General features: G+C 41.6%; 1 protein-coding gene across 2 annotated transcripts in view; it reads left to right on the top strand.

Moving 5' to 3' along the window:
* Positions 1 to 23,991, top strand: part of ST8SIA5 (ST8 alpha-N-acetyl-neuraminide alpha-2,8-sialyltransferase 5) — a 55,928-nt gene that overhangs the window by 15,435 nt on the left and 16,502 nt on the right. Inside the window, exons 2-4 of one of the 2 annotated variants that reach the window (XM_064140125.1) lie at positions 5,480 to 5,587; positions 18,089 to 18,181; positions 20,539 to 20,625. In XM_064140125.1, coding sequence (XP_063996195.1) covers positions 5,480 to 5,587; positions 18,089 to 18,181; positions 20,539 to 20,625 — 288 coding nt within the window. The remainder of the gene's footprint in view (positions 1 to 5,479; positions 5,588 to 18,088; positions 18,182 to 20,538; positions 20,626 to 23,991) is intronic. The other variant, XM_064140127.1, reaches the window with a different exon arrangement.

Raw genomic sequence — 23,991 nt, 5'->3', positions numbered from 1 at the left:
GCTGGAATTAAATGAGGTGAGCTGGTTGTTTTTGCAGAGTGGATTGATGCTGCAATGGCAGGTGCTCTTCCGTGCTGTGTTGCCTGCGTGATGCCTCTGTTGCCACTTAGTCCTCGTTACTTACAGGTACTGGTCACTGTGTTACTCATCTGCTTGCACTGAACTGCTCTTACATCTTGGAAGCACGTGGTTGTCTTCTGAATAAATTCTGTCATATACATGGTCGTGGCTTTGCTCTCTGGTCAAAGTCCAGGCAGGACTGACAGTATGACTTGAAGTATTTTGGATCTTCCCTGTTTGTTAGCTGCAGAATAGCTGTCTCTCAAAAGTCTCACTTTCTTGTCTGAGGTGAATTTTCATCTTGCCTTTGTGCTTGAGAAAGGCAATGAGACCCTTCTCAGGTGGGATTCCATTGTAATGGAAGCTTGGATGCAAAGATTCTTGCTGCAGTGCATCCATTTGTTTATTCTTGCCTGATGGTTCAAAAACCTCGTAACTGTTTGGCATCCTCTGCTACCACTTGTGTGGTAGTCATTTCTTGTTTGGATTGCAGCAACAGGCTTTTTCCTTTGCTTCCTGCTGATTCTTGACAGCTGGTCTTGACAAACCCTTTAGAATTACTGCTGCTTTGTTAATTTTCTGGTTTTTCACCCCCTCCTGCTATCCTTATATTACAACAGTGTTTATTTGACCACATGCTGATTCAACATTCATGGTTACCAAATAGGATCAAAATATTCCTTTGACATTTACCTGAAACTCAAAGTCTTTATTGCTAAGACATCCAACTTAAAAGAGTTTCTCTAATGCAAGGCACAACATTGCTCATACTCTTATTTCTTAGGGGAAGGGTCCTGTGATTGGTGACGTCTCCAAACTGTGGTAAGAAATGTGCTTACAGTGAATGGACAAAACATAACATCTTGCCCAGGTGGCCAAGAGAGCCAATGGCATCCTGGCCTGCATCAGGAACAGTGTGGCCAGTAGGACAAGGGAGGTTATTCTTGCCCTGTACTCAGCACTGGTCAGGCCACACCTTGAGTGCTGTGTCCAGTTCTGGGCCCCTCAATTCAAGAAAGATGTTGAGGTGCTGGAACATGTCCAGAGAAGGGCAGCAAAGCTGGTGAGGGGCCTGGAGCACAAATCCTATGAGGAGAGGCTGAGGGAGCTGGGGTTGTTTAGCCTGGAGAAGAGGAGGCTCAGGGGTGATCTTATTACTGTCTACAACTACCTGAGGGGGCATTGTAGCCAGGTGGGGGGTGGCCTCTTCTCCCAGGCAACCAGCAATAGAACAAGGGAACACAGTCTCAAGTTGTGCCAGGGTAGGTATAGGCTGGATATTAGGAAGAAGTTCTTCACAGAGAGAGTGATTTCCCATTGGAATGGGCTGCCCAGGGAGGTGGTGGAGGCACCGTCCCTGGGGGTCTTCAAGAAAAGCCTGGATGAGGCACTTAGTGCCATGGTCTAGTTGACTGGATAGGGCTGGGTGATAGGTTGGACTGGATGATCTTGGAGGTCTCTTCCAACATGGTTGATTCTATGATCTCCTCACTAAGAGTATTTCTGAGTATTCCATTTTCATTAGAGTCATCACCAGTATCATGCATTAGGGAAATGTACTAATTTTAGAAGGAAAAACATTAGGGCAAATGGAGAAAATGGCCAAAGCAATTGTTGGTAATGTTCCCAGGCTTAGAACAGCTCTTATTTTCTTTAAAACTCTTTGACGTAAACCTGTCTAAATTACGTAGGAGACCTTTCTGTCTACATAATTTCCTCCCCATCTTTTAATATTTGCTTACCCTGTTTTTCAGTTCTTTATCCTTTTCTGTTTCTGTGTTTCCATCCTGCCCTGCTTTTCTATTACAATTCTGATTCTCAGAACCTTGCTCTACCTATTCTCTGTTCACCTGTTTACATGTCATTAGTGCTGAGAATGAACACATTAGAATTTAGCTATAGCAATATGACAAAGAAATATACTGATAGAGCAGTTTGAGTCTTTTCTGTTTTCTCAGGATGTTTGCAAATTTGGTCTGACAGATTTTATGGGCTTATGATTCATAATTGAGAGGATTAGAAAAATTGTATTTTTTAAATTGAAATATCCCAACTCAGTGCTGATTGAAATAAATAGTAAAATTCTCAGTAATCTTGTTAGAAGCAGAATTTAGGTCAGTGTTTTATAATGTCTCATCCTTGATTTCTACTATTACAATCCCTTCATTATTTATGGGAGTTGTTCTTACAAAGAGGAAGATGTTTATGTAGCATCACTTCAGAAATTGCAGACCAGCAGCTTGGTCTTAATGTTGCAGACTCATGCTGAGGCATGTAGTCCTGTAAAGCTGTGTAATGTTGCTTCTGTAGTGTGCTTTGTGTATATACAAATCTATGTCTTGTTAACTTCTGGAATAACTGTGGAAGAAGAGCAGTATGAGGTCCCCTTCCCCTGTCTGGTTCAGAGTCAGACACTTATTCCTGACCCTAAGCTCAGATCACAGTCTTGTCCTTACCAGGTAGAAGCGTCATACTTGGACTCTTGCTTGCCCTTGTCAGATATTTTTGTACCTCAATTACATCTCCTATTCTGCTATTTCAAAGCTAAGTATTTTAAGCTGTTCCTCTTAGGACATATCTCCCATTCCTCAGTGTTAGTCTTCTTGATCTCCTCTTGGATCTTACCCAGAACATGCTTGTCCTCCTTTAAACTTGGTGCCTCAGCTGCAGCACACACTGTTCCCAAAAAAGAGTTGACGAGAGGAGGGCATTAAATAATGGTTTCATGATTTCTTTTGCTTTATGAACGGATTCACCCTCCTCTGCTTTTGAGCACTTAGTTTTTCCTTTCAGTTGTTACCTGGGGAAAGATGATGTGCAAAGGGAAAGGACCATGCTAAATGTTTTAACTCTGCATTTCATCTGCCTGATTATTGGCTATGCTTCAGGAGACTTCACCTCTGAAGGGCACACTGACACCAGCTATTTGTCGAAATTAATGCTCTGTATTTCAGTTTGCAAGTAAATACCTAAGCCCAAGATACCTATTTTAAATCAAATAACGAAGTGCAAATCCAACTTGATTTTCTCACACTTCTTCACTCTCTCCCCATGTATCATTCAGTGCCGCCTTCAGCAATTAAGACATATTTTTAAAGTCATATATTTAGATGCCTTTTACAAAGCATACAAATTCAAAAGATTTATATTCCCATATCAGTTGCCGCACTGTGGCAAAAGATGTGTTAGACTGTGCTACATAGGAGAGAATCACAGCTGTTTATTTCAACAATCCTAAATGTGAGTAATTTTCTCATGTTTTCTTCACACTAATATTCTACTTGAAAGTCATACATTTGACAGGCCCAGCTGATTAAAACCTGTGAGAGCAACATGCAAGATATGGGACTTTCTTACACACCATAGCACTGCACCACAGCACCCTGTAGCCATTACTGCATAACCTATACACCCTTTGATATGGTTCTCCACAGTTTGTCTGTCCAATCTCTTCAGTTGTCTAACTGTAAGATGTAATACCATATCTGCTTTGTTTGTGGCAGTCAGCATAGTCACTTCCACTTGTTTTAATTTATTTTTTTTAACAGGAGAATTGCATCCATTAATTTAAATAGAAGGAAATCATAATGGTTCTCCTAGAACCATGAGCTTCTGTATTTGGAATATTCTCATCTTTATGATTTTTTTCTTTGAATAAGTAAGATTTCACCACTGGAGAATGTACATAAAATGAAAACACATTGGAAAGATTTAGAGAAAGCTTCTTCAATATTTTCATAGTGATTTTTCCCACATTTTCTGGTGGGAGGCAGCTTGATGAAGGGATGAGGCTGCTGAGGAGACCAGCTATTTATTAATTTTTGAGTGTTGATGCAGCTCCTTCAGGATTCATTCTCCCCCAAAATGCTATTACCAAAAAGTCTGTTTTCAATTAAAATCAAACAAATGAGTAAACAACAACAACAAAACTCAAAGATGAAGAGGTACAAAACATACAAGAATAAACTTCTTAAATTCTTGGAAAATATTTTGAGTTTAGACTGGAAAAAGCATTTCTGGTGGCATGCACTGCACCTCTCTTAGGTTGTGGAATCCTGTTGTGCATGTCCACAGTACAAGCAACCCTGGGTTCCCTGACAAAGGACAGGTTAGGGAGGTGGATCGGTTCACCCTAGGGTGAAGGCCAGTCTTTGATCAGGTGAATCTGTCTTTTCCTGAACTAACTCTACTATCTCTACTGAGTTTTAAGAATGAAGACAATTACCTTGTGTGGAAACGCCTGCACTGTAGACACTTGAAATTAGACAAGGTTATCTTAAAAGAACTATGACAGCAAGAAGCGCAGAACAAATAAATACCTACTCTATGTTTTTGAAGCTGTTTAGAGCTACTCCCCTTTTCTGGCACAGGAAGCAGAGAAGCCTTATTTTAACGCTCCATGTTTTTTCTTATGAATTTCCTGTGCTTTTAAGTACTGCTAGCTAGGCTAAGGGATGGACATGGTCTAAGAGATTCTCCAGTCCTTGTAACAAGCTTGTTGGCCAGGAAAACTGGTGTGTGTGTGTGTGTGTGTGTCCTGGATGACCTTTCTTTTGGACAAAGTGGGCTGGCAGGTTGCTTCCCGGCTGTACCCGCACAGCCCAAGCCAGGAAGTTAACTTCACTATTGGCAGTACCAAGTGTTCACAAGTCAGCTGCCAGGCTTCTGAAATCATGAAATTGGGTTTGGATGGAGAAGACTAAAAATAACTATCTGCATGGTTCTTTTTCATTGACGTTCAAGCTAAGGGAGGGATTTGACTTTGTTGTCAAATGTTTCTTCAGAGTCATGTTCTGTAAATGTGCATTTATAGGTGTGTTTTCCAGCAAATGTCTGAGGGCTTGTAACAAATTAGTGGAATTGTAGAAAACAAGGAGGTGTGATGACTGTGATACTCAATGGCTTAAAAAATACAATCTTCTTAAATGGGGAAAATAAACACCTAGAAAAGTCATCAAAAAGCAATCCTTTGCTTGCATGGCCAATAAATTAGAGGAAGGACATAGTGCCCAGCACATTTAACAACTGCTGGAGATGTGAAATTGAAGTTTGGAGGATTTAGTTCTTTAGTCCTGCAGTTTTCCACCCGTCTTCATCATTTTACACTTGGGTCTCTGGGAATTGTCAACCTTGCTCTGCACATGTACATTGTTTATGAACACTGGTGATTGCTAGCCTTCCAACTTGGTTTGAGAGTCTAGTGTTGTTTTCAGCCACAAACTTAGAGAGTCTGTGGGAACTGGAGAGTAATAGTTTCCACTAGTAAGATGATGTCTTGTGGTTCTTGATATCTTCTTACTGTTTTTGATCAATGTGTTTTAGTCATGTTTCTGTGTTAAGAAAAAGACTTGAGAACTCATGCTCATAGACTTTGCCTAATGAATGACATCAAATATCAACTGCCTCATTTTCTTGCTAGAGGGCTGCAGTTTAGCTGGCAGAATGGAGAGGAATTGGCAAATTGGACCACCACCTTTAATGTCACGGATGACGGAGCAGTGAAGAGTGGCAGTGACACAGGCACCAGGTACCAACATTGGAGGGAATGACTAGAGAGGTCACTCTCTCTTTGTGTGAGCCACAAATGTGGGCACAAGCTGTATGGAAAATGCGATACACTTTTCTTTGACTGCTTGGTACTCCCCATGGTGCAGGGGATGTCAGGGATGCCCAAGTGCCATGCTGCTTTCCCCCTTCAGGGCCTTGGGGCCATTTTGGAATATGTGGCAGTTTGGGAGAGTGGGACTTGGGTAGGAAATATCCCAACATAACACTATTGGAGTATGCAGAGCACAATGGAGAAACTGGCCTAAGCTTTCTTTGTAACAAAATAGGTACTGTGAAAAAACACAGCCTAACTGAAATATTTCCAGGGCCTAATAGAGAAAAAGTAGTCTATCAAGACAAAAGTAGAATATTTGCTTTATTTACACTGTTTTGATAATATGAGAAGCACTGATTGACTTGTGGTACTTATTAAATAGTAGAGTCTGTTTGACTGACATATCTCAAGGGTCATGAGAAGCATAGTCAGGAAGATGGCCGCAGTTGTGCCTAGAGACGTCCAACCCTACCACATGTACAAATCCAGGTAGAGGTGTAGGGCAAATATTTGGCACACCTTCCTGGAACCTCAGTTGTAGAGGTTAAAATTCCTGAGTTATGTGTGGTATCAAGTTCATTAAATAGGAAGGAAATTTGTGAGAATCTGTTAAGTTAAAGAAAAACAAAATGCTTGCATTTTATACCTGTGTGTAAGTAACTCTCTCTGGATTAGTTTTAAAATATCATCATTGTGTTAACTGTACAGTACTACAGACATGGCCCTAACATAATTTCAAAGGCCAACAGAAGTACATCTGACCTCTGACCTGCCCAAAATCACCCTGTCCCAATGAACTGCAGCAATGCTGCAATTTCTCTTAAGCTCTTCCCTGTCATGCAATCCTGTGTGAGTGCTACTGCCACTTGACTGGTTTGACTAGTTAAGATTCTGTATAAAAGGAGCCAACTTAAGCTGCAGTTTTTCACTTAGAGGAAGGGTAAAATGGTTCTTTTTATGTGTATATATATGTATGTATGAGTGTGTTTGTGCATCTCTCTGTCTGTCTGTATCTACTTTTGTTGCTTTTTTTTTTAGCATATGCATCTGTAGTCTATGTATGCAATATGCAGCCTTCAGTTTAAGCATATGTCATATAAAAAAACCTGGATGTGGCACAAACACAGATATTTTCTTGAAGATGTGATGAAATTACTAAATATAGATTTCCCCTGTAGGCACCCTTGACAGAGGCAATTGAACCTTCACTGGTTGCAGGATGAGGAACCAAAAGCCTTAACTGCGAAATTATAGAATAGTAGGGGTTGGAAGGGATTTCCAGAGATCATCAAGTCCAACTCCTCTGCCAGAGCAGGATGACCTGTGGTAGGTTGTACTGGAACATGTGCCTGTGGGTCTTGAAAGTCTCCAGAGAAGGAGAGTCCACAACCTTTTTGGCCAGCCTGCTCCAGGGCTTAAGGACCCTCACAGCAAAGATGTTTTTCCCTTCTTCAGTTTGTATTCATTGCTCTTTGTCCTATCACAAGACACCACTGAAAAGAGACTGGCCCCTTCTTCTTACTACCCACCCTTCAGGTAGTACAAACATTTATAAGATCCTCTCTCATTCTTTTCCAGACTGAACGGCCCCAGGCGTCTCAGCCTTTACTTGTGTAACACTTAGGTGTCAGCTTATGCAGGCTCTCTTAGAGGAGTCACCAATCAGTATCTGTGTTTTGCTAGCCCCAGCAAGAAGAACTAGTTGTGAGGCACTGAGTGGCAGTACTGTTCTCAATCTGTTTAGCCTCTTCAGAAACAAAGAGGTTTAGGATGCAAGTGCTTTTTATACAAAGAGACTCAAACTGCACAAGTTAGGTATAAATTTCAAAGGTTATTATGTCACTAGAAGATGCAAATTAGAACGTCTGTGCCATGATAATAACTACAAAGCTGAAAGATGGAGATTCTGAGTTAGGGATGTCTAGCTTCAAAATATATCCTAAGTGTGATACAGTTATTATTTATCCATTTGTCTCTGTCTGAAAGATGAGGATATAGTGTAATAAGGAAGAGCTGTGTAAATGTAGAGGTGGAAATGGAGGTGAGAATGTTTGATGAGTAACTGCAAAGCTGTGTCATAAATTGTTTACTATTTACCTTTGATCGCCTTTCTTATTGGGTTATCTGACATCTCCTGAGAGTCTTAATCTGACACCCAACTTCAGGCTGTTGATATAAATTGAAAATAAGCCTTCATCTAATGAATAATTCTTTCTACCAAATGGAATGCTTGAAGACTACATTTTACCAACCTGATTTTACTTGTCTGTATTTACAGGTCTCCAGAGAGATGTCTAAAGTGCACAAAACTAATTATATGTCAGCAGATGCACAGTAAATACATTTCACTGTGTGGCTCTGCACTTTGTTGTGTGTTATCACCTCCTTGTTTAAATATATTGATTCAAACATATTACTATATCATTTATATATTTATATATAGAGAAATTTTTGTCACATATATGGTATCAGCTCATATATTCTGTAGCTACTCTTGAACTTTTAATCATGCAACTTTAATGTAATGTCACTGTAACAACATGTTGAGACATTAACAACTCATTTGGCAGGAGTGATTTATTAGAAGAAATTTAAGGACTTGCAAACTAAAGGCACGGTAGGAGTAAGTTCATTGGGGCTGCAAGACGGCCAAACTTCACAAGAGTAGTGGCTGTATCAAAATCAATCAACAGTGAAGATTAAATGTTGCTTGAGAAGGTTGAAGTAGGACAGAAAGGAAGAATGTTCTCTTACTTAATGTCAGCTGAAAATGATTCAGACTGTAACTAATGTATGAAGTTAAAAGTGTAGGTTGCAACTGGAATGTGTTTTGCTGTCCTGGAATGTGTTTTGCCATCCAGGGGAGTTCATTACGCAGTTCCAGAAAATGAGCTTACTCTGAACGGAAGGAGCTCCACTGTGCAAGAGTAACCAAGCTAACCAAGGCTTTTAATCCCAGTGTCAGACATTTCTTCAGATTTTGTGGAAGAACCAGTCCATGGAGATAAAAGCTTGGCTCTGTATGTGGCACAGTTGAGAGTGTGGATCATCTTTGTGGCATCTTATGTAATTGTGAGTAGATGCCTGACAGGGATCTCTATTTGCTGGGGACTTCTTGGGCACCAAAAGCTTAATTTCAATGCATATTACACTGCTGCAGGTCTTCTAGGGAGTACAGAAGTTGTAAGTACTTTCAAGGAGTAAAAGTGCAGCAACACCTCAAAGCCACGGGCATGTGTGCTTTCAACCAAAAGAGGACTATATGGGCTGCAGGCTCTTTGAAATACTTACTCAGATGCAGTGTTAAGCACTTGTCAAATGCCAGGGATTTTTAATACTTCTGTATCAGCCATTGCTCAGATTTCTACCTTTTGCTTTCACATTGTTCTAAGTATTATAAATCTTACAGCATCCTTGTGGGGAATCAGGGGAAGCTGGTTATGAATAGTATATGCAACTATTTCTAGAGCTCAGATCCCTCTGTTCTCTTTTTAATAAGTTTTGCAACTTCACACTTAAAGCTTTTTTTTTTCCTTTTTTTTTTTCCCCAAGGTGCTGCATTAATAATACAATGATTGTTCAGGTAATGGTATTCTGTGGCACCTGCAGTGTATCTGAACTGAAAGGTAAAATTCATTGTAGGTCTTAGGTGGTGAGACCATAGAAGCATTTGATGGGTGAGAGAAGACGCTATCTTTTTATACTTTTGGGCCTGTCAGTTTGCACACTGAATTCTCCAGTGTGACCAGTCTGGAGCTTTGCCCCCAGTGGCTACAAAACAAGGAGCATAATCAGTAGGATTCATCAAATGCACATTTTACAATAATGAATGTAAGGGTTTGAGCCATCACAACTCTTGGCCAGGGCAGCAGCTGAGGATGTTCCTTAAGTCAGAGTGCTGAATTGCTCACATAAAGACACTAAAATCCTAAGAACCACAAGGAAAAGGAAGTAATTGCTTTCAGTGATAAACTAGAATGTGAGTTTTGAGATGTTATTGATGTATAAGTGTTTTTATGTGTTGTTTTGTGCCTTCCAGGTGATCATATGGATAACAACATCAGCAGCTAATTTAAAACAGTGATGGGAATAGGCTTGATTTAAATAGCCAAACAGCAGTTTATGAAAAATGCAGGAGTTCTGAAATGACCTTGGTGCAATAAGACTTCCTGCAGGATGTGGCTTGAACCCTGTTATGTCATTTAGGGCTTCTTCTACTTTAGCTCCTGCTGTTACCACTCACAGCTGTCACAGTAAAGCTGTATTGGGTACTATATTAGACTGGAATTTTAGAGAGACCTGAGTCACAGATAAGTGGACAGACGAGAGGAGAGCAATGTGGCATTGGCAGGAATGAATGTTTGGTTAATTCACACTGCTAATGTGGTATTGGGCAGCAGAGACAAGCAATCCCAAATGATCTGTGAAAGATGAAGACAGGAGATCAGAATTAGAATGGCAGTGAGCAGCCAGTGCCAGGTTGCCCAGGAGCTTTTATAATTGTGATGAAAAACATACCCTCAGGATATCACAGCTATCATCTTAAGTGTACAGATGTGTAAGCTGTGTGTGAAATCATGAGACCAGATAAAATAAGGAATCCACAAGAGGAGCACCTGTCAGATATTGCAGATGGATGTGCATGATTTTCTAAGACACAAAGAGCTATTGATGAACTGCTTGTAAAGAACAGAAATACGAAAGCCACTGTGGAAGATCAGACTTACACATTTAGGGCTGATTCATGGCAACACTTTTGGCTTTTCCAATTTGGAGGATAGGCAGAATATATTGGGAAATTGCCTTTGTCCTAATAGATAGACACTTCCTATGTATTATCATAGGATCAGAGAATCAACCAAGTAGGAAGAGACCTCCAAGACCATCCAGTCCAGCCTATTGCCCAGCCCTATCCAGTCAATTAGACCATGGCACTAAGTGTCTCGTCCATTCTTTTCTTGAACACCTTCAGGGATGGCAACTCCACCACCTTCCTAGGCAGCCCATTCCAATGGCAAATCACTCTCCCTGTGAAGAACTTCCTCCAAACATCCAACATATTATCTGGTGTATTATCAAAGATCAGAAATTTTATGATGCTGTAAAGAAACAAATTTAGCCAAACATTTCAGTATATGCTAGGTGGATGATCAAGAGGTTCATGAGTTAATAGCTTTTGAACCCAGCTACATGAATCTTTTGGGAAGAATGAGTCTCTGTATAGGAATGCCAGCTCCTGATTTTTGTTTGATTACTCTTGTTCTTCTCAAAAGAAAACCAACATTGAGCTAAAGAAGCAAATTCTAGTTTTAGTTTCCAGGCGTCATATACTTTTTTTCCTTGCTGTACTGTATTGGAATGTTTCCTGCAGCTAGTAATTACTTCCTGCTACAGTGTCTCCTTACTCAGTCACCATATGTTTAGATTAAGATTCATACACTTCTCAAACATTTTACAGCCCACGTAATTTCTGCAGGTCCTTTTGTAACTCTTGCTAGCATCTCAAGTCCCCAAAGATGAAATACCAGGAGTGGATGCATTAATTGAGAAGAGCTGTTCAACATTATTTGTGCTAAGATGTATGGGCCATTTTCTCTTGATTATTCTTCCATTCTTTCACTTTATACATTTTATACTGACACATTTTATTCCTAGCTACAGTCACATACTGAAATTTAGACATTTACTATGCCTAGCAGCAGAAGGTAGTAAAAGATTTTAAACAATTAATGCAAGTGACATTGACACTAGCCAGTTATAGCCAAGAGGCATGCAGACGTGGTTTTTTATGTATTTGTTGTGTCCAAGGAGAAGGTAGTCAGTTAATTTCACCAAGCTGTATAAGGGAAGGCTACTGTTTCTTCATTCTTCCACTTCATAACCGTGGCCCCTTCTCACTCAGCTTAAGTCTTTAAAGCACCATGCTGTTGTGTACAAGTCAACTCAGGCTCTCAAATGGCAGAAACAACACATGCAGTTTTTTGCCACAGCCCAAGTGAAGTGTAAATTAATCTAAAGACATCAAATATTTCAGCTTCACTTGCCAGTTCTCCCAGTAGGGGAATCTCATTTGACATCACCATATCCACAGGTGTTTTCTTTTGCAGGGTGTAGTGTGCAAGGTCATTATGATTTCCATGAGCTTCAGAGGCTGCTCTTTCACTTGGTGGTAATTGTGTAGTCTTGAGCAATGCTGGGGAGAGCAGAGCTCAAGGTCCACGTTCCTGCCTGCCATGGACTTCCTTGTCAACCAGTCTCTGCATCCGTTTCTTTATCTGCCAAATGGGGATCATACATTCCAGTGGGGTCAAAGTAATCTTAGGAGAATATGCGATGCAAAGTGATAGGATGCACTCTTTGAGGGGAAAAACATACTGTATTGGTGTCAGTGCCTTAAACTTTTTGAACAAATCTTGGAGTTTTTTATGTCATCACACAGAAATATTAATAAAAGTGAAGGCTAGCAGGACTTTGTGGCTCATTCACAGTGGGCTAGGGAACACCTAGCTTCCTCTGCTCTTGAATTTTCCAGAGCCTCTGTAGTTGTGATATGCTCCTCCTCAGCAGTACTTTTACTACAGGGGTCTGAAGAGCCCATGTTGACACTGTGAAATGAACATGAGTCCCTGCGTGCTTTGGGGAGTGTGCTCTGACATGCTCACAATGTTGCTGAGTAGGTAAGGTGAATCTTGACCTGAGGTGGGCCATTTATGTATACCCATACTGAGGAGTGCAGGCATTGCTAATTGGACAGTTCACTTAATAACTATTTAACCTGCAGGGCTTGGTTCATTTATTCTCATTTCTTAGTAGCTGGATAATGTATATTTTTGGAAAGATCTTTGTTTTTCCTGCAGGGTAGGTGGAATTCTTCCTGTGATACTCTGCAGCAAGTGCCGCAGCCTTACTGTGAACAGTGAAGAACCAGCACTGCGGGAGTGAGTGAAATGAAATGGCAGGCAGCTTGTGCAGGAAAAAATGGTCTTGTTTAAAAGATGCCTGACAATTACACTCAATTATATTTTGAAACATTTGTTCAATACATCAGACAAATTAAAGCCTCAATCCAAGTGCCACTTGAAGACAGGATTGAAGTCCCAGGCTTTTTAATTCATGTAGCACTATCAAGAAAAGCTTAGTTTTGATCAAAGCAGGAGCAGCCCAACTGCAGATTATCAAAGACCTAAGAGTTAGCTGGTGGACTGGGAAACCAAATTGTGTCTCGCTAAGTGAGCTCAGTAATCTGCTCAACTGGAAGTGAGGTTGCAATAGCAAGCATAAAGGCTGGAGAAGAAAGATTTGCAAATAACAGTTAGCAAATAACAGAAAATTAGAGTGAATAGCATCTCATTTCTGGGTACTCAATGCTGAAGGCCATAAGAAAAGGTTACTTTCTGAGCTCATTTAAAAGCTACAGGTGACCTGGATGGACACAGAGTAGTGAGCCACGTGCAGTTTGTGGTACCCTGGGAAAACACAATCCTGTGTTTGTTGTGCTTCAGTTGTTGTCATGTTCCCTGTTGTAAAGGATCATGAATTCTTGTGTGGATTTTCCCATAGACTTGTGACCTTTGAAGGATTGAAATTGTTTAGATGTCAGCAAAGAAAGCAAAGGCAATGCAGGGAGAGGACATTCTGGCAGTGACATTTTAACTTTGTTTTATTTATATAAGAGATGGCATGTAAAGGTGATGCACAGCCCTTTCCTGTAGCAAAGGAGCAGTTTTGTCAGGTTTGTTACTTGTCACTAATCCAGCACATTAATCAAATTAAACTACACTACATCCTTGCTTCTTAGCTGGATGTGAGGCTGAGAAAGATGATGGGGAGGACAGTTCCCATTTGTGCTAATTAAGCTTTCTGCCAGGCAAATGTATCTTCTTTTACAGGGAACTACATGGTTTAGAGTGGGAGTTAATAGGCAGAAGTAGCACTCAGAGCCCAGGGAGTGGGTGAGACTGATGCTTCCTCTGGGAGAGCACGAGGGACTGGTCTCCAAACACTCCCAGTAGGACCTGACCCTGCTGAGCAGAGGAGCTGAATTTAAAGGACATGTGTGGGGGTAGAGGGAACCCATGTGCCTTGTGCCAGAGCCTAGTGTTGTGCACAATCTGTGTTCTGGGAAAGTACAGCTTGGAACACTTCTGTGGGAAGAGGTTGGCCGGTGCTTCAGGGAGCTGCCTCTGCTAATTTGCTTCAATGTCTGTAGCAGAAGAGGGATTACTGTGAAGCAAATAAATAGCATGAGCATGCCTGGGAGAAAGAAGGGAAACTTTTTCTTTTTTTTTCAGCCTGTTGGCCAGAGACTATCTTAAAAATGCCTTAGTTCTGTGTCAGCATCATTAATGTTTGCAACTGAAGTGCTGCTGCATCAGTGGCATTAACTCTAAGGAGGCTTAGTGCCTGGTGCCTGACTGTCTGCTTCCAATGTATTTCAGGGCTTATGAGTGACAGCCCACATGATGATTATTCAGTGGCTCAGGCACACTGAGCTGGTTTCAGTCAAGCTCACCTTGTATCCCAGTAGCATCTTCTCCCTCCTTGGTGTAGAAGTGACACTGCTAGCAGTGTCCTTTACCTTCACTGCAGGAGGCACATGTCCCATCAGCAGTATGTCATCCATCCTCACAGGTTCTTCCCCTGCACTTCCAGAAGGTATCGCTGGAAAAGAGTGAGAGTCAGATACTTGCAGGACAGTCATGTGCTTTCTGAAGCTGTAGGTTAGTGCAGTAATTGCTACAAAGCAGTGCTCCCTTTTGGATTTCCTTTCAGATCTACCAGTATTTTATTCTTCACCTAATCCTTTGTTTCTTATGTTTCTGCTTCTGTGATAACATGTCATTTTCATTTCCTTTTCTTGGTTTGTGGATTATTCGACCTGGATGATCTACAAGAAACCTACCAGTCCTCTCTGTGATTCTGTGATTGATTGAACGGGCAATAGTCAAAGGGGATTTCTGTAACTCAGGAAATGTAATCACTGTTTCATAAAATACGCATTTGTCTCCAATGCCACAGGCTGAAGCCAGCTTTCCCCTGCTGCAGCACTCCCACGTGATAGCATGTGCTGCTTGACATCTGAGCTGCAGTTCTCTAATTTAGCAGCAGAGCCAGAAGCACACAGGAAAGATGTACATGTTAATCTGTGTTTTTGCTGTTCTTATCTGTCCTGAGGCACATATGAAGTACTGAATTCCAGTGTTAGGTGAAAGGCAAGGATGAAGCTTACAGACATTGCTGTCCCCACTTATGCCCAAAGAGACAGGAGTGTGGTGTAACATGCTGAGTGCCACACGGAGGTGTATACCTGCCTCTAGCTCATGTGTAGAATATGCACATTCAAGATCCAAGCCTTGTCTTACTCAGGGTACCAAAGTAAAGAAGGGATAGACACCAAGCTGTGTGGCATGGTTGATGTGCTGGAGAGAAGAGATACTATCCAGAGGGACCTTGATAGGCTTGAAAGGTGGGCTTGCATGAACCTTGTGAAATTCAGCAAGGCAATGTGCAAGAGCCCTCACATGGACTGAGGCAATCCAAAGCACCTATGCAGGCTGGGTGAAGAATAGATTGAGAGCAGTCCTCTGGGGAAGGACTTTGTGGTATTGGTTGACACTTACGCTTACAACCCAGAAAGCCAGCTGCATTCTGAGCTGTATGAAAAGCAGTGTGGCCAGCAGGTTGAAGGAGGTGATTCTGCCCTTCTGCTTTGCTCTGATGAGACTCCACCTGCAATGCTCTGCCCACCTCGAGTCCCTGGTACAGGAACGCCGTGGACCTGTTGGAATGGGTCCAGAGAATGGCCACAAAGGTAGTCAGGGAGCTGGAGCACCTCTCCTGTGAGGAGAGGGTGAGAGAGCTGGAGAAGAGAAGGCTCTGGGGAGACATTATTGCAGCCTTCCACTACTTAAAAGTGGCCTCAAGAAGAGATGGAGTGGGACTCTTTTCCTGGGAATATAGTGATAGGATTGCAGGGGTAACAGTTTTAAACCAAAAGGGATTCAGATAAGATATTAGGAATAAATTCTTTACTGTATGGGTGGTGAGACAGTGGCACAAGTTGCCTAGAGAATTTGTGGGTACCCGCTCCCTGAAGTATTCAAGGCCAGGTTGGATGGGCCTTTGAGTAATCCAGTCTAGGGGAAGGTGCTCCTGGCAATGACAGGGGGATTATAACTAGAGAGATTTCTGCAGCCCTGTAAAGTTCTGTGACCAGCAAGAAGCCCTGTGTTGTTAGCTGTATGGAGAAAGATTTCAGTTTACTTTGGTAATTTTTTTCTGGAGTACATCCACACAGGGCTTTGGCCTTGTGCAACCAGGTGGACTCAAGCCATTTTCAGCTGAAGAAACTTTCAAGTTGCTGAGCTCCAGTTCAGCAAGCCAAGAATGCAGTTCAAGCGCCAGAGCAATGGTTTTGAGCTACTCTTTAGTACAGGCTGAATGTCCAGGTGAATAAAGAGTTAGAAAGAGAGTCACAGAGTCACCAAGCCTTTTGGGGAGAGACCAGGTGAAGGTTCCTATTACATGATTTTGCTTGCCTTCTGGAGGGTGAGGAAGTCTTTTCAGAGATCTGTCACTGCATATGAAGTGCTTTCAATACATAATTTCTTCTACAGAACTCATAGAAATGTTTTGTTGCCTTGAAGACTATGCAATTACATTTCCAAATAGTTGCATTTTAAAGATTGCTGAGTTGTTGGGTTTTTTTCTTTTCTTTTTGTTCTTCTTGTCAGTACAGTTTACTTTATGAGGAATTTAGGGTGGTCTGCTCCTGTCACCTTCTAGGCATGGGCTTCCTACTTTCAGTCTCATTGTTGTGCCCCTCGCTGTGTCACAGAAGTGATTGGATTAGGATTTGGCAAAGCTGAAGTGGTGAAAGCCTCAGGGAGAGATGAAGGAGACACTTCCTAAAGCAGCATTTGACAGGATAGAAATGTTCCCAGTTGGTAGCAGATTGCCTTGGGAGGCTCTTGGGCTTTTTCCCAGTCACATCCTATATTCCTTTTCTTGCTGCTATGGATTTTTCTCTTCTTTTCTCTACTCTATCACGTTGGTAGTTGAATGTACATCTCACACAAAATCCAGAAACTGCTTTTAGATGCTTATGGCCTTTGGAAGCCTTGTTGGGGATACCTGAACACCTTGTTCTCTGGACACCCTCTTCTTACAGTTTCTCTGGGAGGTGTGAGTGCTCAGCACTTCTCCAGAACAGATGAAAATTTGAGTCCTCTAAAATTCACTATAAGCATGCACAAATAAGGAAACTAACAAGGCCTTCCTACTTGGGGATTATATATTCAGAATTGAACATTCAGGTCAAACATGAAATTTGATGTTGATTTAAAATGACACAAACTCCAAATATTATAGTTCCAATAATAGTTTTAAATAAAACTCTTCCAGGAATCTTGTATTTTTATTTCATACTGAAAATTCAAAAGATGGATTGAAGTTGCAACCTTGTGAATTCTGGGATGTTAAAGGATCTGTCAAAATGACTTGCTCTAGCCTTGATCAGCATACCAATTCCTCCAAGCCATCTCCTCTGTTTCTTCATTATACTTGTAACTGCTGTAAGGGTACACACAGTTCTTAGGTTTAAGTTTTAATACAGACTTCTAATATTAAGTGGAGAAACTGATACATCTTGGTTTAAACCCTGAATCCTTTTTGTCCTTTTGATACACTCATTGCATTCACTGGGATTTTTGTCTCCTTACTACAAGTAGACACTACTTTTTTGTTTTCCTTTCACTCCAGTATAGTGGATAAAGTGAAGGAACTTAAACAAAAAAAGTAAATATTTGTGTCTATATTTTAATCAAAAATGGCACTATCATTTGTGATGCATCTAGACACTAAAATCCTTTAATTCACAAAACCACGTGAAATTTTTTGAGAAAAAAAAAAAAAAAGGCAAGCAGCTTCTTTTGCTCTCCAAATATACCAGAAGAGTAAATCCCAACAACAAACTCAATTTCAGAGAGCTATGTAGCAGTCTCTACAGAGAAGATGCAACCTCCAGCACTTTTCACCTAAAAGCTAAGGACCTATTTTTTAAACTTTCAGAACATTCAGACACCCAAAGGATGGAAACAGTGTTTCTCAAGTGATCAGTGCTTTTCTCCTGGCTTTCAGGTGGAGTTGCCATGTGCTGACTGCTGGAAAAGGTAGTTGGCCCTGTTGGTGATTACAGGATAGATGAATTCTTTTATGAGTGGACAAGTTGAACATGGCTGATTTTTCTAGAATCAGCAATGGCATCTGTGTTTTCCTGTGAAGTAATAGCTTGCCAAAGGGCCAGGCAGTACAGCCTCATGCTAGGTATAAATCATAGATGACAAGGTTAGGCAAAGTTCTATTGATGTTTAAGCCTATTCTAGTCTAAGCCTTATTTAGAATCTTTTTCTTCTTGTTGTTCTTCAGGTATTTTGAGTTTTATGAAGGGCCTTTGGAATACAACTCAACCAAATGCCTGGAATTACGGCAGGACATCATTGAGGTGAAGGTTCTGTCTATGTAAGTATGAATGAACACTTGCTAAAAAAGGTCAATTTTCAGACAGGATGAAAATCATGACTTACAATGGAATTGTCAAAATATGCAAAGCTCAAGAGATCCCACCAATAGGGATCCAATTCCTGGTATTCTCTTCTACATGCAAGTACTGACATTTGAATTTCATTTGAGGACCACTTGAAAACAATGGCTGCATTTCGTGCACATTGAGGCGTCATGGCCAGGTCTAGTATCACTGTTTGAAATTAAGTACTGTTTGTAACAGTATTTATGATACTGTATTCCAGGGAATTGAAGACTAAGAACAGCCAACCTGACTCACAGCTCATGTCCATATAGCTTAAGGCTTTGTCTTTGACAGCAGTGAGTAGTGAAATCTAAGAGACGAAGCAGAAGAGCAGTCCTTCCTGATATCAAATACTGATGTGGGGACTTGCTGAGTACTTAGAGAGGACAACAGATCTTTCTATTTATTTAGATCTTTTTTGAGCCCATTAATATTTTTGACCTGCTCAGTTAACATTGGGTTTCACAACTTAATAACATTCAGTAAAAATTATGCAAGCATGGTTGTGACAAAATGTAAAGTTACCTGTAATTGGAACCAAAGGACTCAAGAAAGATGTGAAATCATAACAGTTTAATAAAGTGAGGCTGTCAATGGAACTCTTTTGACAGAGCACGTTTTGCATTTTTAGCATTGCTCTGAATTTAGGTGCTTAGATTATGCCTAATCTCCTACTGTGCCTAAAACCAGTGTTTAGTAATTTTGGCAACAATCCATAGGGTTTATTGAGATCTTTAAATCTCACTGAGAACCTCTTGTTGGAAGTGTAGCTATACATGTGCAGAGCATTATGCAATCAAGGCTACAGAAAACAGGGTTTGTTGCTCCATGATTTCAAACATCTCCCTTGCTGACTTTATGCACAGAAGATGTAGATTGTGTCCTTGTCTTCTCTGTTTGGTACTGGATGAAGGATACACGAGTAACAGCTTTGCACTGCTTGCTGACTTGCAGTGCTTAAAAATAAACAGAAGGGGTGAGAATGTCACACTTCTGTCAATGTTCTGCTGAAGATGGGGAGTTTTAAATTGCTTTTCTGCATACTTATCAGATGGTACAGAGAACTTCACATTTCCTTTCATCTTATCACATGGCACATAGAAGATAGTGGACTCCTGCTCGGCTGGAGAGAGTTTGCCTTACTCTTATGATAGATGCCATTTGACACCAAGCACTTTTATGCTGGGCTCTTCTGATGTGCTTGCTTTTAATGTGCTACGTTTCCTAAGTCAGCCCTTATGGTGATGGCACATTTCCAAGTTAATGCAGCCTGGTGGGATATAGAAAGTACAATATGACCTAATTCCTTCCTCTAACTTCCACAGCCTTGGAAATCCTAAGTTCTACTTACCTTAAATATATAATTATCTTAAAAGTCTTTCCTTTATTCAAACATTAAAACTCTTCATGCCTGAAGTGAACTCATTAAGACCTATCATTCTCAAATAAATCTCAGACTTCAAAATTCCTTAATCAGATTATGACATAGCTCTAGATACTTGCATATCCCTAGCTCCAGATATTTGCAAGGCCTTCATTGTCTCTGTTGTCCAAATACAGAGAGAGATAAAAGTGACCAGGATTGGTATCATCAAAATGTGTCATCCTGTATCAGTGTAGTAGAAATAGGAGACTATTTTTTATATATATAACTAAAAGTGTATTTATTAACAAAGGAGGAAGGAGACATTCTTATGTAAAGAGATTTTCATGTCCACTCACTGTCATGGGTGCTTATCCCCGCATCTGTACACTTGCTGTTTATAAAATGGTTTTACCAGTGCTACTGTTCTATAGGATCTCATGAAATAAGATAGTATCACCCAAATGATGTAGCAGTTGGCCAAATTATCTTAAACATTCTCTTTTGCAGTGCTCTGTCTGCTGGACCATTCTTCTGGGTGCAACTTTGCCACTTTTCCCCTAGAGCGATTCTAGCTGCCAGACACTCACTAGCTTCTCAGCAGACAGTGGAGTGACTGATGCAGAAGATGCTTCTTGCTCAGTATTACATTTTTTATACTGAAGAAATTGAGAATGCCTATCAGGGAGTAGAAATCTGTCACAAATATCTGAAGAGCTCTATCAGTACCTGTGTATACGCAGCTTGGAATTGCTGTATGTGAGCAAAAACAAATACAAATGATAAAGTTTGCACTGTCTAGACTGATTGGCTTGCCTTATCAGAAGCCCGCTGCATGGTACACTGGCTGCAGCTGTATTAGGAAATTAAGCCCTTGTAAATAAAGTGGAATTTTTTCTTTTTATCTTTTTTTTTTCTGTCTTTTAGGGTGAAGCAAACTGAATTGTTTGACAGATGGAAGAGCCTACAGATGTGCAAATGGGAGATGAATGTCACAGAAGCTAATTTGTTCAAGTAAGAATGGTCCACATCCTGAGTAAGATTTAATTTAGTTTGAGTTTAGCTTCCTATACAGAGGTCATACCTTCACATGGGCAGCAAGAGTAAGCACTTGAGCACTAATGCTGTTGGAGTACTGTGCTTTTGAGTAAGTGTGGCCTTTTTTCTACCTTAAAAATGCCCCCAGCAATAGTGAAAGGAAGCTCTTCTTGCATGTGGAACAATCTATCAAAGAAAGGTAGGGAAGGTGTGGGGAAGACTTCTAGATGTGATTCAGGCAGAAGTGAGGATGGAGCCAAGATTTAAGGATTACATCTAGCACATTAACCCAACTCTTTGCTGGTGTAAAATGGTAATATTGTTGCTGACACTGCAAATTTGGCCTACAAGATGCTGAAACTGGATTTTTTCTGTGATGTGAGACCTTTCTGTCAGACCTTTCTTACGACTTCCTTTTTTTTTAATGGCTTCTTAACTAGTACTGCTTGACTATCTAGATACCTCTTCTGGTCTCTGGAGACCTCTGTAGTTTGTTTCTGTGGTGCTCTGTCTTCCTTCCTGTGACTTCATCTTGTTGAAGGTTCTCCATGATGCTTTCAAGGTACAACTTCTAAAATTGGTCCTGTGAATGTAATAGTACCACGAGGCCAAAACAATATTTGATTATTGTGTACTGATACATTCAAGGGCCACATATTGATATATATTTGAGTAGGTCTAGAATAAAAATATAATTTCAGAGTAAGTGGAATATGGACTAGTTAAGTCTGTAAGTCACTGGCACTTCTGGTCATCTAGTGGAAGGTGCCCTGGCCTCGGGCAGGGGGGTTGGAAATAGATGATCCTTGAGGTTTATCCCAACACAAGACATTTCATGATTCAGAGCTGTTATTTAGACTGAGGGACCAAAGTTTTCATCCAAATTCTCTTGCATGATTCCAGGAAATAGCTGCTGTGAGAATGTGAGAAGGCATGTGCTGAGTTAGTCATTAGTATCTTTAAAAACAGCAGTTTCTCTCAGGCTTATAGCACTTCTTCCAATATGAGCTTCACCATGTGTCATTTTTGTAGGATATTGTTTTCTAGAATTGTTTGATAGGCAATGATCAGAAGCCATTTTGAAGATGAGCCATAGGGGATTATCATAGAATCATAGAATCATCCAGGTTAGAAGAGATCTGCAAGATCATCCAGTCCAACCTGTCACCCAGCCCTATCCAATCAACTAGACCATGGCACTAAGTGCCTCATCCAGGCTTTGCTTGAAAAGCTCCAGGAACGGTGACTCCACCACCTCCCTGGGCAGCCCATTCCAATGGCAAATTGGAATTCTGTGTGTGGAATTCTTCTCTCTCTGAAGAACTTCCTCCCAAATTCCAGCCTATATCTCCCCTGGCACAACTTGAGACTGTGTCCCCTTGTTCTTCTTGTTCTGTTGCTGGTTGGATGGGAGAAGACATTAACCCCCACCTGGCTACAGCCTCCCTTCAGATAGTTGTAGACAGTAATAAGATCACTTATCTTAAAGATCATAGAATCAGTCAGGTTTGGAAGAGACTGCAAGGATCGTCTAGTTCCAACCCACCCTGCCATGCCCAGGGACACCCTACCCTAGAGCAGGCTGCCCACAGCCTCATCCAGCCTGGCCCTAAACACCTCCAGGGATGGGGCCTCAACCACCTCCCTGGGCAACCCATTCCAGGCTCTCACCACTCTCATACCCACCTCCAGCTTTGCTCCTTTCCCCCGGGTCCTGTCACTCCCTGATATCCTGAAAAGTCCCTCCCCAGCTTTCTTGTAGGCCCCCTTCAGATACTGAAAGGCCACACTAAGATTACTTCGGATCCTCCTCTTCTCCAGATTCAACAGCCCCATCTCTTTCAGTCTGTCCTCATAGGAGAGGTGCTCCAGCCCTCTGATCATCCTTGTGGCCCTTCTCTGGACACACTCCAGCATGTCCACATTCCTTTTCTAATGGGGGCTCCAAAACTGAATGCAGTACTCCAGGTGAGGTCTCACCAGAGTGGAGTAGATGGAGAGAACCACCTCCCTCGACTTGCTGGCCACAAGAGGGACTTGTGCCCACCTCTCCAGCCTGTCCATGTCCCTCTGGATCGATCCCTTCCCTCCATCATGTCTGCTGCACCACATGGCTTGGTGTCATCTGCAAACTTACAGAGAGTGCACTCAGTGCCTCTGTCCACGTCACTAACAAAGATGTTGAACAAGACTGATGTCAGGACTGATCCCTGAGGGACTCCACTTGTCACTGGCCTCCACTTGGACATGGAGCCATTGACAGCCACTCCTTGGATGCAGCCATCAAGCCAGTTCTTTATCCATCTCGTGGTCCACCCATCAAACCCATGTGTCACCAGCTTGGAGACCAGGATGTGGTGTGGGACAGTGTCAAAGGCCTTGCTCAGGTCCAGGTAAATGACATCAGTTGCTTGCCCCTCATCTGTGAATGTTGTGACCTGTTGATAGAAGGCCACCAGGTTTGTCAGGCAGGTGCCCTTGGTGAAGCCATGCTGGTTGGACGAAATCACCTCTTCACTATTCTTCTGCCTCAGTAGTGCCTCCAGGAGGTTGCTTGCAGTAAAAGAACAGATGACTATGCCCAAAGTGCAAAGAGCACATTGAAGTATGGATGTGATTGCAGAGCAGGGATCAATAACAAAGGGCTATCTAAAGACTTTCAGAATCACCCTCACTCTTTCACAGGCCACCAAAACTAGCACATTCAATGAAGACCCCACTCTCTACTCTAGGCAGTGCATTGAGAAAGCAAAGAGGTTAAAGTTTCCTGTCCACTTGCTATACCTGCATTAGTGATGAAGAAACCCCCTCTGGCACCTAGAATGTTCCAGAAACAGTAATCATGCTAGTTATGGAAAAACTAGATATGTTTTGGTTTTGTCTTATGAGACAAAGACTTCAATGTGTGAATGTGTGAGGAAACTGTACTTCCTTAAAAGCAGACCAGAGCCTGAGTTTGGAAATAGACTAATGAGAGGCTAAAAATGAGTATTCTGACAACAGTGGCCTATGGGACTTTGCACTTTGCCTGTCCCAGACTATCATCTGAGATGGGGAGAAGAGGAGGCTCAGGGGTGACCTCATTGCTGTCTACAGCTACCTGAAGGGAGGTTGTAGCCAGGTCGGGGGTGGCCTCTTCTCCCAGGCAACCAGCAACAGAACAAGGGGACACAGTCTCAAGTTGTGCTAGGGAAAATATAGGCTGGATGTTAGGAGGAAGTTCTTCACAGAGAGTGATTTGCCATTGGAATGGGCTGCCCAGGGAGGTGGTGGAGTCACTGTCCCTGGAGGTCTTCAAGAAAAGACTGGGTGAGGCACTTAGTGCCATGGTCTAGTTGACTG

This window comes from Pogoniulus pusillus, chromosome Z (genome assembly GCF_015220805.1).
Source record: "Pogoniulus pusillus isolate bPogPus1 chromosome Z, bPogPus1.pri, whole genome shotgun sequence".
Classification (NCBI taxonomy): Eukaryota; Metazoa; Chordata; class Aves; order Piciformes; family Lybiidae; genus Pogoniulus; species Pogoniulus pusillus.
Note: the sequence above shows the minus strand (reverse complement) of the source record. Positions and strands in the feature narration are given on the sequence as shown.